This window comes from Teleopsis dalmanni, chromosome 2 (assembly GCF_002237135.1).
Source record: "Teleopsis dalmanni isolate 2A chromosome 2, ASM223713v2, whole genome shotgun sequence".
NCBI classification, from domain to species: domain Eukaryota; kingdom Metazoa; phylum Arthropoda; class Insecta; order Diptera; family Diopsidae; genus Teleopsis; species Teleopsis dalmanni.
The window spans coordinates 52675422-52690529 of NC_051847.1; the positions used below are offsets into that span (position 1 = coordinate 52675422).

Genomic DNA, 15108 nt, shown 5'->3' on the forward strand with positions numbered 1-15108 from the left:
TCACCATGCAGTAAAACATGTGGCGAAGGCGTTATGACAAGTTATAGGCAATATACTAATCCAATGATTAAAACAAAATGTCAGGTAAAAATTTTTAAAGTATTTCTTATAGTTATTTTGCATTCAATTTTGATTCCTAGAATATGCATTATTCTCCATTGTCTCAACAAAAGAAATGCTTTGGTAGAGATTGTGACGAAAGACAACAAACAAATAATAAGTTGAATTATAATAGTTATGACTATTCTGAAGAAAATTCTCAATTGAATGCTACTCAAACAAAGGACGAATGGTATGACGAAGAAGATTATGGCAGAGATTACGCTCCTTATGAATACAGTAAACTTCGTTCAAAACCCAACAATGAAGTCAGCGAAGAAAAAGAAAAATGGAAAAATGAGAAAGGCTTTGAAGTAGCTAATCTTTATAAAGGTAGTCCGAAATCATTTCTAAAACCCCTTCAACTAAACAGAAATTTTAATCGATGTTTTAAACCATTGATTAATTCTCCGTGTGCGTCGTCTCACTCAGTAAAAAATTTTTGGTTCTTCAATTTTTGTGAGAATACGTGCATGTTGTACACCACAGATGAATGTGATTTCAATGAAAATAAATTCACATCATTAGAGTTATGTGAACGCAATTGTTGGGAACCAATTAATAGTGTATATAAATCGGTACTAAGATTGAAACAGTCGCGAAATTGTTTAATGGTGCCAAATCATCACAACAAAGCATATAAAAATTACTGATGTTTGTATATTTATGCTTACATATAGTAATATATATATATATATATATTTATATATACATATATATATAATATAGGTCTCCATTGTAGTATTAACTGATGTCTATTTAAATTTGATTTAGTTAATATTTTCATTTTTCATTGTATTCGCTTATACTTATTTATTAATTCTTTTATATTATATAAAAAATATTTTTTAAATTCATATAAATTAAATATATGCAATCTTTTGATTTAATCAAGGTTATTGTGCTGGTACTAATATATATAAATATACATATTACTAAATATATATATATAAATATATTTTTGAATGACCATAAAATCCATATTTTTTGCCTAATCTATTTCATAAGTAATAACAACTCCTTTAATATATATATATATATATATATATATTTATATATGTGTAATTTTAGTTGAAATCTTTATATTGCAATATAAATATGAGGTGCGCTTATCTGGTACTGACACGTTTCTTAAGTGATCACTAAAATAATATGTTTTGTTATTATTCTTATTTTTAAAACTGGTTCTAATAATAAAAACAACTCATATATATCAGTTGTTATTACTTATAAATCTAGGGCAAAAAAGATGGACTTTATAATCATTCAAAAAGAGCACAATTTACTACAATTAGTTTCAGGAACGACCAGATCTACACTCCACTTCTCAAGAAAAGCGTTGTATGTCTCAAAATGGAGTAATTATTAATTTTAGAATCAGAATTGTTATCTAATATAATTGGCAGAAAAACAAGACAAAATATTTAAAACTACATCATAATCTAATGTTGTCATTAATTTCTTGACTTTAAATTTTCTTTTTATTAGAACTAATTTGGAAAAAAAATATAATTATAAAGCACAGTATTTCAGTGATCACTTAAGTAGGGTTCTAGTACCAATACAGCCCACCTCATATTAATATTGCAATATATAGATTTCAACTAAAATTATATATATTTATGTATAAATACATAAAGTACGTAATACCTTTCATCATAACCTAGAGATTATTATAATTATAAAATGATTAAATATATTTATGCACACTCTTCTATCTTTAGTGTATTTTGAAAACACTAGAATAAATGTTGGTTTCAAACATGGACTCAAAGAGCAAGTATGGGTTTGTTTTAATATTTGACGTTCTAGTTTGTTTTGCCATTTATCAACTATACTTTTAAAAAAAATAATTTTAATAAATTAAATTTCGATTAAAACCAAAAGAGATGAGTTCTGCAATTTGAAAATTGGTTTACATGTACTAGAAAAAAGATAAAAAGCAAAAAACAAATAAAGTATTTGTGCATTTATTGGTAATACTATATTTTCAAATGTCCCAAAAGCAATCAAAAATTTTAATCTTAAGTATTAACTCAATTGTGCAAAAGGTGCTATAAAAACCGGATTGAATTTTCGGAACTAATTTAGTATGTCTACATACAATCACTGGACAATAACGATATTCCAATTCTGGAAGTCAAAGTGCTCTTTCCATCTATGGTCAAAATTAGCAGGTTAACCCATTTTGATAGCAGGAATTTTTCTTCTCATAATTTAAAATGCATATATAACATACTTTGTTGCATAAATAACAGTATGAGCCCACAGTCAACTCATGATAACGGTTAATATACTCTTCAGATATCGCCGGTAAACCTCCGCATCAAAATATAGATACTATTCTTCTATAACTTTATTTATTCTCATATTTCAAAAAAATTCATCTGCGAAATCACTCTAAGCAACCTTTGTTTTTATGCTCACACTGAGAGTATAACAAGCTTCACGAGAATAGGAGAAAGCAGTTATGGTTACGAGTTATGAAGCCGAAATTTATGATTTTAAACAAATAGTGAAAGACCGGCCAATTAATTGTAAAGACATCATTGACGACAATGATGAAATCGACATGCTACCTGCTTTTGGATCCCAGCGGGTTACAGCAACTACATGAAATCGATCATGATTATAATATAAAGAAATATCAACTGCAAATCATTCTCGGTAAATCTTCTCGGTAAACCTTGATTCACAATATTGTACAACAAATATAAAAACCACCGAAATACTAACACAAAATCAACTGTAAAACTATAGCAAGTGTAAAGTTAATGAAAAAAATTGTGTGAGTACCGAAATACTTGGTTATAGAACGGCGTTAGAGTCAACCGAATAATTATTTTCTAATAATTGATTTGGCAGAGTTTTCTGCTAGTTATTGATATAAACAGTAATTTCTTACTTTCAGAGTCAGTCAGTCAGTTTTTAAGCTTAATTAATTTAAGAGTGAACTTGTGTATTCGGTTACTGACTCTTTGGATAAATTGAAAATTTTTTTAGATATTCAATATGAATAAATCGATTTCAATCTCTAAGCGTAAGTTCACTTAAGTTTTTAATTAATAATTTAATACTTTTGATTATTAAATTAATATATTAGAATACATATAATAACTAAATTTTATTTTAGTAATATATATATAATTAACTTTAGCAATTTAAAAGCAGTAGTTTTTTTTATTTCATATAAAAAATAACAAATTTTTTTATGGAAGCATTATTGTATGTATGTAAATATGCTCATTTCATTTTATAAAATATATTAAAAAGTAAAGTTAAATGAAAATTTAATGCATTTTGTTACAATATAACGATTAACTAATTAACATTTGTATTCAGAAAGAAATCTATATTCGGAATTACACATACACATATATCCATTACCAAGAAGTTAAGTCACAAATTACTTAGTAGATGATTTCATTTTAAAATACTTAAACCAAAACACATATTTAAGCACAATCAAACTGATTAATGTAAAACTACCAAAATATTTTATTATATTATTAGTTTCCTTGACATTTTCGCTTGAAAAGTATCTTTGTGGTAACCGATTTGTAAGTAAATTAGCATATGTATAAATATTCCGTGAACACATCCTTTGACTCAAAGACTTTTGCATATCTAGTCACGACTTCTCATCTGTAATCGATGACTGAGATACTGGTGGCTGAGTTACTGCCGCCTGAGGTATTATGCTAAATTTCGTAACTGATCCCTTTGTATGCTTCTGTACAATTTTACCGATTACGTCTGGATTAGTAATGGATTCTGATATGCTTTTAAATATTTTTTCCGAATTTTGATTTTCATTCGCATTGCCTTGTATAAGAACTCGTACTTCATGTTGTTTAGCCAACCACTTGCTAATATTTTTCAGACGTGACCCTAAGTCATGTTCACTAATGCGTGAGCCAATGGTTAGAGATTTTTCAGACTTTTTCGATAAACTATAAGTAGTAAAGAAATGTTCTATAAATTTTCCTATATTAAAAATTAAAACATATAACTTACTTTTTATCAGTGGATATTTTGTGTGCGTTCAAGTCACTCATTTCATTCTTAAGCATTTCCGCAGACGTTACTAGTCTAAATATAATTTAAATAAAATATTTAAAATATACATTTCTAATGATTCTGTAGTCGCTGGACTATGTCCTTTATCTAACCAGAATGTACTTACTTGTAGATTGGTCTTTGTGTTTTTGAATCAAATTTCTCTAACTGCATTATATGTAAGTCACGTCGTTTTGCTAATTTTTGTGCTTCCCCCAATGTAGTCACTGATATAGAATCATTTGGGCCCATTAAAGTTATTTTAGGCGCACTCTTTGCTTTCTTCGTTGGATTTGCATTGTTTGTGGCGTCTTTGTTGATTTTCTGCTCCTGAAGGCACACACAAAGTATGAAATTTCGTTTCTCAACTATTTTAGCGTCAACAATATTTTGAAATCCAAACTTATGCAATGTAGCTAATTTGAATAGTCCATTCAAAAGAATTCTACTCATATTGATAATAATTCAACAATTTTTTTACAATTTTTTTTTTCAAAAATAAATTATTTGCAAATTTTCTAAAATCATATGTTTGGACCATTTGCAGAGTGAGTATGACGCCCTCTGGTGATTCCTAGAAAAAAACGCTTATATTTACAATTAGGTTCCACAATTTTATACTTTTATGAAAGTGTAAAAGGTAATTACTATATATAAAAAATAACATGTATAATAATATACCTATATAAAATGTCTTCATAATATACATATAATACTTATAATAAAACTTTTAAAGAAATTGTTTCGAGTAAAATTTAAATCGTAAGACTTACCATCGTAATTACATTTCTATATATTTTGAAAATACACCGTCCTATTATATTAATATATATAGTTTTTCTATTATAAAAAAATATTTATTTTTTACTGATATCATTTTACATATTTTAATTTTACGACGTCGTGATGCTTGCACTGCAGTACAATTTTTATTATTAAAAATGCTAAAAGAAGAAACAATGGATCGTTTATGTCTCAATTTAATTGAAAATCTCAAAAACTCAAATTAACTGAAAATCGAAAGTTTTGTCAATGAAAATCGAAATTTTTATTATGTAAAATCGAAATTTTTATTAACAAAAATTGAAACTTTGATTAACTAAATTTTCACTGATCTACCACTCTTTATGAGGCACAAGCCTCCCAAATTCCTAGCCCTTCCTCTATAATAATCGTTGTATAATCGTGATTACAGTAACCCCCCACATAGAGCTAACTCTTAAATAATCCATTTAACCTAGGTGTTCTACCTTCATTTACAATTACCCGCCTCTAAACCCGTAAACAATGTCTCTTTATGGCTAATTAATTTCTTTCCCTGTATTCTAAAATGAGATTTCCAGCCTGCTCGGAAACTTTTGATGCATTCCACCTACCGTAAAAAAATTTGTCTGCACAAAATTGTCTTCTGCAGAAAGCCTAACTTATTATTATAAAAATATTTTATAAATAAAAAAAAGTGAATAAATAAAATATAAAATAATTTATTTAATGAAATAAAATGAAATACAATAAAATAAAATAAAGAGGTTTTTTCGAAAAGTAGTGAACTACAACAACAAAAATTCTTTTATATTATTTAAGTTAATTGAATTTTTGGCTGACCATACAGTTGTTTCCACTATTGCCAAATATATATCATCAGTGGTCTTGGAAATAATACTTGTATTTAATTATTCGTAAATAATTTTTTAATTTTAATTTTTATTATTTGAAATAAAATAAATAAATAAAATATTTAAATAAAATATTTCAATGAAATAAATAAATACATAAAATAAAATGTATAAATATAATAAAATAAATACATAAATTATAATAGGAGAAATAAAATAAATTAAAGTTTTCAGAAATATTATTAACAGTGATAGGTGTACACTAAAAAATCTTTGCAGACGAGTGTAAAATATATTCCTATACTAAAATCGGACTTAGCAATAATTCAAACAATTGAATATTAACTAACAGTTTAATGGTTTAATGGCTGTGAGTGGTACTTGGATGTCGTAGACGAATGCTTACGTATTATTTCTATTTGTACTAAGGACACGATAGCTTTCATGTGACTTTAATTATGTTCTTAAAATAATTACAAAAATTAACACAGATTCTACATTTTTCACAAGTTATGTTATTTAATCTCCCTTCTTCAATAAAAAGCCATAAATACGTTATAGTAATATGAATATTTTTTATGTTTAATAAATATTCTTCGTATAATTCATACATTTATATAGGTTAACATATGTATATAGTTTATTACACAATATAAATTATGAGTCGATTCTATTGTGTTGAATGTGACTCTAAATATTTTATTTAAATAAATTAGTTTGTTTATAGTAAACATTTTCTTATAGGTGACATTAATTTAAAATAAGATTTGAACTATTCATAACAATATTTAAAATAACTAAAACAATAATTTAATTAATAAATATAAAAGCACAAAAAATGTAAACATTACAATAATTTTAAGTATTTTTTCGATTATCTTTTCATTGTTTATACAATAAATATGTATATATAGCAACCTGGATTTTCACTGATTTGATTTGATATTTCAAATAATATAATTTTCTCGTCAACAGTCAGTACTTATTTACTTTAAATCACTATTTTGTAATGTTATTAAAGTTCGATAATATATTATACAATAATTATTAGTATTAATATTAAAACAGAGTATCGAATAGAAATTGAAAAATTTTATGTATCCTTGAGATTATCTATTTCTATATTTTTTTGAACTTAAAACCAAATTTTTTTTATTTAAGAAATAAACACATTTTTATTAATTTTTTATTTTATTTTATCTGAAACATGAGTATAGACTGCGGTGGAAATATTGTTAAATTAAAAACAATAAATAAAAAATTGTATTTATTTCTTAATTAAAAAATCCTAAAACAAAGCAATAGTAATATTTAAATTAACAGACTTTATTTTATTTGAAATTATGTTTTGTATATCGATATTCAAACGACATAAATGTGAGAGGTGACTTCATGACCTTTAAAAATATCCGTAAATAAATTAATATCACCGATATATCAATGATAAATTAAACTTCTTCACTCCCTTTATTCAAGCAGTTAGTGTTTAACTTAGCTCATATGTGTATATATCAAAATAAGTGTGCAATCAACAAAAGTTAAAGAATAACTAACATTTATAAATATTTCAAAAAGAATTTAATGATTTCAGTTTTTTAACAAAACAACACAATAAAATATTGTTACTCATATGCCCTTGGAGGTAAAAAGAAAACAGTATCTAGTGCAATTCAGAACTCAATCACAGGCGAGCGTTAGCAATAGATACAAAATTGGTTAACAAAATATTTTGATAAGATAATTACGCTTTGATATACGATAAACTAAAAAAAAAATTTGTAAATATTTTTTGGACTTGATGAACTAAAAATTTGTAATGCTTTAGGATATTTACATGAGCCATTTGTAAAATATTTAACCCTATATGATTGTTATTCTCAAATAGAATTTCCTTTAACATCCTGTTTTTATCTATGTATTAAAGATAGACCCACACAACCTCTAACTGATTCTTATCATTTCTTGGATTAAGTTACATTTCCATCATTTATGCCATTTTGAAACAGAATATTTTATTTATTAAATTTATTAGCCAAACAAAAAATTAAGTAATCATTTTCGAGGAGTATGGAGAAGTGAAAATCCAGGGTTGTTGTCATTAATCTCATTCAATTATATACAATTATTACTATATATATTTAGACAAATATTTGATTTGATAAAATATGTAAAATATATGCTACTGAAGCAAAACAATATGGTATATATAAATACAATACACAATAACACAACATACTTTCAAAATTAAATTTCTTAATTATAGTTTAAATTTATAGAAGAAAATAATCGCTGCATATTAAAAATATTTATACAGTATAGTTATAATAATGATAAGTTCAATCTCAGTTTCCTAGTAAGGACTCCAACCCAAAACTTAGTAGTCAGATGCATAAAAATGTATGAAGTAAATTATTTTATTTCATTCCTGGAGGTCATAACTATTAGTGTTGATTATGTACGAATTTCGTAATAAAAGAAGATATTTTTAGCTAAATAAAATTACTTCTTATATTTAAATTTTCGCACTAGACTAGATGTGACTACCTGACCTTGCTATTTCCATTATATTTTTTTACCTTCATTTTTACAAACTAACTAAATATTCTAAGCTCTTAATTTTACTTTCGAAACAGAAATTATCACTGCGAAATTGTCTGTTAAAGACATAAAATGGAATGCTTATTAAACAAAATAAGAACTAAAGCAGTAAATGCAAAAAATAATTTCGAATCATAGCCTTCATGAATATAATAAATACATTTAACCTAACCCGAATAAATAAATATTTATACCCTTTGAATCTCAAAAAGTTTCACTTCAGTATCATACCAAATTGCTGGTTCTACATTTCTTAAATATATTACGCCCCATATATAAGTTCGAAACCAAGCCGTTGTTCCCGCATTCGCCTGATATTTTCTAATTAAAATTGGGTGAGGTACTGGCAAAAGACCAACAAGCGTACCATGTTGTAAAAATTTTAAGATCTCTGATTCATCTGTTAGTCCTTTGTCAATACAAATTTTTTCTACCTGTGGCACCAATACCTGAAGTAATCGCATTATAGTTTGTAATGGTAATTTTGAACGCCAAGAAACGATCCATTCCGGTGTGGGTGTCCAACGTTCTTGTCCAGCGGGCACCATACGTATACTACCACGATGCGAAACTGAAAGACGTGACTGATTTTCCTTTGGTATAGTACTTTTTCTGTTGCTATGTGGTGAGCTAGCGACTACGCTTCCATTGGGACTTGATGTACGAGATTCTGATGGTGATTTTTCACTATTGTTCTTATATTGTACAATATCGGAAGTGCCATCTACTGTCGGGGTTGAATCAGTACTACCTGGATGTGCCCTTTCACGTTCCGTCATTTGATTTATATCAGGTGTTTCGAGTAAAGAAGCTTTTAAGGTACCAGGTTCAGCTGGCAATGCTGCAAGGGTGCCATCAATTGGTTTATCATTTTTTCTATCGTTTTCTTCTGCTTCCGACTCATGTTCGTCATCTTCAACCTCAATATCATCCTCTTCAGGCACTTGTGATGGGAAATGCTTCGTTATTGTTGACATTTTATGCTGCGCAACTGGAGGTAAATTAAATTTGCCTATTTTCCGACCGCTTAGACATTTAGCTATTCCCGTCATATCAGACGGTAAATTTGCCATGGCGTGAAAAACGTGACGTTTCCTTATGATAGTATAAACTAGATTTGAGTTGCCATCAAACTGATATTGTATGATATTGTTAAATATCTCAAGCAAGAAAAATACCAAGTGATGATTACTAGGAGCTGAGAGCAAAAACCAAGGTGTACTGAATGCTTCGAGTAAATGCAAAAGTTTCACACTAGCTACCATGGAGAGTGTTTTTAAATATGGTGACACATTTACCAGAATTGTAAGAAGACAGTCAAACAGGGGCTGTAGTCGTTGATGGCCTGTAGCAATTATTTTATGAAATACCGTGATCAATAAGTCAGCATGTGTACCAGTAAAAACTGGTATATCCATAGGAACGGTAGCAGTATATGGTTTATTAAGGCGCACACCAAAATTTCGTTCACCTAAATTAAATAATAAATATCAGTTGTTTTGGAAATTGTATAAATCTTACCTGAAAGTAACAATAGTATAAATACACCAATATGCATTAGTCCGACGCGCGATTGGTCAGCTCGAGAATAATTTAAATGATACAGAATTGGTATTAAGATATCCAAAACGTCGGAACTTTTCAACACAAAATATAAAAATTTCTTGTTATAGTCACAAATCTTCCAGAATAAAATAAGCAGCTCTTGATGACAATGCAGCCTTTTCGTTGAATTCGGTAAATAATTCTGGACTAGGGGGTTATTAAGTAATCGCGTTATACCCTTTAAGACAAAATGAAAATCTTCATCGCGATGCACACGAGATAAATAATTTATAAATAAGTTATCACCAAATCCATCGTCATAAGGTGCTACAGCTGCAGCACCAGCCCCACCTTGCAACTGACGGTGTAACTCTAATTGTTGTTGTTGATGTATAATCATATCATGATCAAGTGTGACAATCAGTATTTGTAGGCACGCCTCTACCAACGGCTCTGTAGTATCAACAAATATAAGATGGTTATATGGTACACCAAAACCAACTGGATCATAAGCACAAACTGTGTTAAGAAAGGAAGTAAATAAAGGTAGAGCATGCCTATTATCAGCAGAAGTGAAATAAGCTATCCATCTGTTTGGTTCACCAGATTGTTGCGGCGTTCTGTACATAGGCTCAGAAAAACAAGTCAATAGTAGTTTTAATAATTCAGTTCTCCGTTTTTCCATATGCGCCATTTTCGGTGGTGACTGTGCAAACCCAACTCCAGCTTCCCATATATATTCGCAGCTATCTATATTTGCCAACTCATCAACTTTATCTGGGCCAGCTCGACGCGCAGCAGTTACAGTAAAATCTGGACAGAATAATAAATCGCATATAGCATTTAAGAGTGATTGCGCGAGTGGCACATTTTGTGAAGCCGAAATTGAAAATTGGTCCCGCTCAATATCACGTCGATTTGAGGATTCTTGAGCAGGCAAACTGCTCCAAAAGAAATCATGCCACTTATCATCTTCAAATATGTATGGCAATAATCGTATTAACAAGCGTACACAGTTAAGCACACATTGTTGCTCTGATTGTGTGCGACAACTGCTGTCAACTGCAAGTGCTAATTTCTCTACTGCTTTGTAACAAAGCGTTGCTAGGTTAGCTGGATTATCAGTACGTAAATTTCTAATTTCAGCTGCAGTGACTAATACGAAAACATCTTCCAGCGATGTCTGATGACCATTCCAAAACTGATCCCAGAATTGTTCATCACTTGCATCGATTTTTTGATTTTTTTGTGTGAGCTGTACAATTGCTTTGCGAAAATTCAATTTTGAGTCCGTGTTTCCCATATTGTATAAAAAATCTATTCAAATTTTATTGCACACACCGAATATTTGTATAATTTTTTTATTTACTTTGCGAATTGCAAAGAAGGTAGAGTTTTTGTATTTTTTAACACAAAAACTTTTACTGTATTGCACTTTATGTATAATTTTACACAAGTTTTATATGTGGGCGATAGTATTTGGCCAAATTGCCTTTGACATTAACGATTATATCAAATTGGTATAACAATTGGTCTAACTAAACGTAAACAAATGGTAAAGGGTGACCAATAGAAGACAAAAATCCACGATGAGTCAATGCATCAGAGTGAATATACAGTATACAGTGTGTTTCATATAAATTAAGTTAGGTGTTAAGACAGCAAATACACATAAAGATATTATATTTGAAATCATTTTGCAATATTATATACATTTAGAGAGTTAAAATATGATAACTTAGGAGAGTTCAGAAAAATTTCATTAATTCAATATTCGGCTTTTATACATAAATTATTTTTATAAAATATTTTACTAAATATGTATACCACAAGTATTGAATAAGTAAAAAATAAATCAAATACTTTAACTTACAATATTATCGAAAAAGAATTTAAAAAAGTGCAATGAAACTTATACTTATATTATTTGACAAGTCACCAAATTTCGATTGAATGACAATTATATTAATGTTGCCATAAATAAATGCTATTATGTTATAAATTCAACATTTTTTCACCAAATTACCTGATACATTTATATTTTATATTGAAAATATTTTTTCATTTAGTTTGAATGACATAAAAATATTTATATGTAACAAAATTTTTAAATTTTAATAGCAATAATTATAAAATTAAAATTATATTTACTTATGGTATGTATAGAATTTCAATTTAGTTATACACTTTGGTTTGGAATATATGTATTTAAGAGTGTACCAGGAACAATATTTCAGCTTTATTTAATAATCTTATATCTAAGACGTGAATTAAATTGATAAATATATTTGACAAAATGCTATAGGTGTATTCACTTGGTCTTGCCAACTCATTGCATGGTGCATGGAATGCACATATTGTGCGAGCTTACAATGGAGAACAACAAAATACGCGCACAAATTTTCTTGCAATTGCAACAAAACAAAAAAAGAAAAAAAGCAGCTGTTTTGAAAACTGTTGCTTTTCGGGGAAATGTGATATGCTGCAAAAACAGATGACTTTGCAATACAGAAGGAATACCCCTCATATATGACAATATGTGTGTGCTCTTGCTTTGACAGCTTATGTGACAAAGCCCAATATTAACAGACTTCGAAATATAGCCATCGGGATGACACCCTTCATACTAGTTAGGGTAATATTCAATGAATTAATATAATATTCTAACATATTCTTAGGTATTTTATCGTTTCTTTTTCATAAAATATAACGGTTTTATTTCACTAGATTTTTATTAATATTAAGACCAAATCTTCAGCATCAAAAAGGAAAAATATCTAATATGATATAATGCTTAATTTAAATTTTATATAAAGTTAGTCAAAGTAAAAAGTTATTATATAATTAAACAAATTGAGGCGAACATAAATATAATAAAACTCTTTATGCAACTATTACAGTAACAAATTAAACTCTCATCGAACCATTTTGTCAAATATATTTACATCAAGGGAAATAATCTCCACAATATCAAAAACAAAATCAAAGAATATTATTTTGCATTTTACTGCAACAATTAAAATTTGGTTTTGAAACTGTTTAATTGGTCAATTATTATAGTTTTAAAAAAATAATTTTTCATTACACTAATGTTTTGACTATATTCTATAGTCGTCTTCAGGGTCCTATTATAATGTTTTTATAATGTATAGTGTTATAAAAACATATGTTATGATATTACATGAGTTCAACCTTTGGTACTTGCAGTCTCAAAAATTATTTACGAATAATTAAACACAAGAAATAATTCCAAGACCACAATTAAAAAATTATTATTTAAAATAATATAAAAAGAATTTTTGTTGATGTAGTTCACTACTTTTCGAAACTTCTCTATTCATGTTATTATGTTAATAAAGGTACGGAATTTTGTTAATTTTCCTTATTAAAATAATATAAAATTTATGAAGAGGTTTTTTCGAACAGTAATGAACTAATAATTTATGTAAAATAAATTTTAATTAAAATTGTCTTAATTATATTTCTTAATTTATTATATTGTGTAAACGCTTAAAATTTCAATTTTTATTTCCATTTTGTTCAACACTACAATAATTAGAATTAGCTGATGTTAACCGAATGCTAAAAAAAATGATGTCTTGATAATACTCTTGTTTTGATTATACATTATCTCAATAATATTGTAAATTCAGAAATTACCCAACTCTGTATACTACTAATATAGTAATAACCGAATATTATACTACTGATATAGTTATAACCGAATATCTAAAAAATAAACATGTACATAACACTTCTTTGTATGAATAACTGATTTATTACAATTGTACATGCTGAAGACCCTGTAAGACAAAATATTGCCAATAATGCAGTATTGCCACTTATTTGAAAATAATCATCAGCTGTCATAAGTTTAATTAAGAAACGTCATCACTTATTTGTCTATTTCCTCTAAATAAAATAAAAAATACAATTTTTTTGGATATAAATAATAAATTTTTGTGTTGAAATGTCTGGAAACAATATGTAAATAACATAAAAGATATAAAAACCATCAGTACAAAGAGTTCTCGAAAAGTAGAATACATAATTGGGCTGCACCAACAAGCTGTGTGGCGTATAGGTAAATAGAAAAAGTCCACATCATTAATATGTCTTTACCAGGGAATGGAATTTTTGTTGTGCGTGGAGAAATGTCCACGTTAATAACGGCTATGCGTCGAGGATCTAGATGGAATTCAGCTGCTTATTTGGTAAGAAAAACAAGAATGATTTAATAAACAACAACAACTAATATATATCCTTTTAAAGGACGATGAAAAAGATGGTATTATGAAACTTTTTATGGAACTAAGGGAAGTACTTAATCGCGTAGAAGATCTTCGATTGATTGAACCTAATATTTATTTATCACCGTTCCTAGAAGTTATACGCACTGATGAAACAACAGGTGCAGTTACAAGCTTAGCTTTAGCATCCATTAATAAGTTTCTATCATATGGATTACTTGGTAAATGTTCAAAATTTTATTAGAGCAAATTATAATTAATTGTAAAATGTTTAGATCCAACGTCCCCAAGTCTTGCGGCTACTGTTGAAAATATAGTTGATGCTGTTACGCATGCCAGATTTATGGGTACTGATCAATCATCTGATGGCGTTACTTTGTTTCGTGTTGTTGAAGTACTTCACACATTAATGCGGAGTCCAGAAGGATCTGTTCTTACTAATGAAGCTGTATGTGAAGTTATGCTAAGTTGTTTTAAAATCTGCTTTGAACCACGGTTAAATGAGTTACTGCGTCGTTCCGCAGAGCAAGCGCTTAAAGATATGGTAATTTTGCTGTTCATGCGTTTGCCACAATTTTCTGCAGATCGTAGTGACTCTAGTTTAATAAAAAAATTTCAAATGATGGCAGCTTCAATGGAACAAAGCAAGAAGCAACGTAAAAAGCAACCCAAAATACAACCGACATCAAATATTCAACGTAGCAATAGTCAACGTAGTATTGATCCAGATAAAAAGCAACAGTCAAATCTAAATACGGAAACAGTGTCAGACGTGTCTCTTCCAAGTCCACAATTGCTCAGTGTTGCTACGGCTAAAACATTGCCACTTGCTACAACGCCAGCTACACCAGCTGGGAATATACTTGATATGCAAGGTAAAATAACACAAACTCCTACAACAGCTCTAGAGATCGCTGATAATGATGTATGTAATGGAGTAG

The 15108-nt window shown here is 28.3% G+C and overlaps 4 protein-coding genes across 4 annotated transcripts in view; 2 read left to right on the top strand and 2 right to left on the bottom strand.

Annotated features, from left to right (window-relative positions):
• Window positions 1-6: 6 nt before the first annotated feature.
• On the top strand, window positions 7-798 carry LOC119684365. The gene is made up of 2 exons (XM_038098393.1): window positions 7-84; window positions 141-798. Exons 1-2 carry the CDS (start codon window positions 34-36, stop codon window positions 750-752), a joined length of 663 nt encoding a protein of 220 aa, XP_037954321.1. The 5' UTR covers window positions 7-33; the 3' UTR covers window positions 753-798.
• A 2580-nt stretch (window positions 799-3378) lies between these two features.
• On the bottom strand, window positions 3379-11848 carry LOC119679196 (translation initiation factor IF-3, mitochondrial-like). Its single transcript, XM_038091406.1, has 4 exons — window positions 11791-11848; window positions 4286-4732; window positions 4117-4191; window positions 3379-4052 (listed from the first exon to the last, which is right to left on the bottom strand). Exons 2-4 carry the CDS (start codon window positions 4609-4611, stop codon window positions 3731-3733), a joined length of 723 nt encoding a protein of 240 aa, XP_037947334.1. The 5' UTR covers window positions 4612-4732; window positions 11791-11848; the 3' UTR covers window positions 3379-3730.
• Window positions 8067-11589, bottom strand: LOC119679195 (protein HID1-like). Its single transcript, XM_038091405.1, has 2 exons — window positions 9894-11589; window positions 8067-9843 (listed from the first exon to the last, which is right to left on the bottom strand). Exons 1-2 carry the CDS (start codon window positions 11218-11220, stop codon window positions 8561-8563), a joined length of 2610 nt encoding a protein of 869 aa, XP_037947333.1. The 5' UTR covers window positions 11221-11589; the 3' UTR covers window positions 8067-8560.
• A 1751-nt stretch (window positions 11849-13599) lies between the features above and the next one.
• LOC119674546 (Golgi-specific brefeldin A-resistance guanine nucleotide exchange factor 1-like) overlaps window positions 13600-15108 on the top strand; it is a 2038-nt gene continuing 529 nt past the window's right edge. The window contains exons 1-3 of the mRNA XM_038085690.1: window positions 13600-14131; window positions 14190-14388; window positions 14443-15104. Of these exons, the coding sequence (XP_037941618.1) occupies window positions 14030-14131; window positions 14190-14388; window positions 14443-15104 (963 nt within the window). The 5' untranslated portion in view covers window positions 13600-14029. The remainder of the gene's footprint in view (window positions 14132-14189; window positions 14389-14442; window positions 15105-15108) is intronic.

Bases quoted from the DNA above. Each gene is read 5' to 3' on its own strand.
- LOC119679195 (XM_038091405.1), bottom strand. From the start codon at position 11,220: ATGGGAAACACGGACTCAAAATTGAATTTTCGCAAAGCAATTGTACAG. The intron at 9,844-9,893 runs GTAAGATTTATA...TATTTAATTTAG, and splicing joins TATACTATTGTTACTTTCAG to GTGAACGAAATTTTGGTGTG.
- LOC119684365 (XM_038098393.1), top strand. From the start codon at position 34: ATGACAAGTTATAGGCAATATACTAATCCAATGATTAAAACAAAATGT. The intron at 85-140 runs GTAAAAATTTTT...TTTGATTCCTAG, and splicing joins TGATTAAAACAAAATGTCAG to AATATGCATTATTCTCCATT.
- LOC119679196 (XM_038091406.1), bottom strand. From the start codon at position 4,611: ATGAGTAGAATTCTTTTGAATGGACTATTCAAATTAGCTACATTGCAT. The intron at 4,192-4,285 runs GTAAGTACATTC...AATTATATTTAG, and splicing joins ACACAAAGACCAATCTACAA to ACTAGTAACGTCTGCGGAAA. The intron at 4,053-4,116 runs GTAAGTTATATG...TACTACTTATAG, and splicing joins AAAATATCCACTGATAAAAA to TTTATCGAAAAAGTCTGAAA.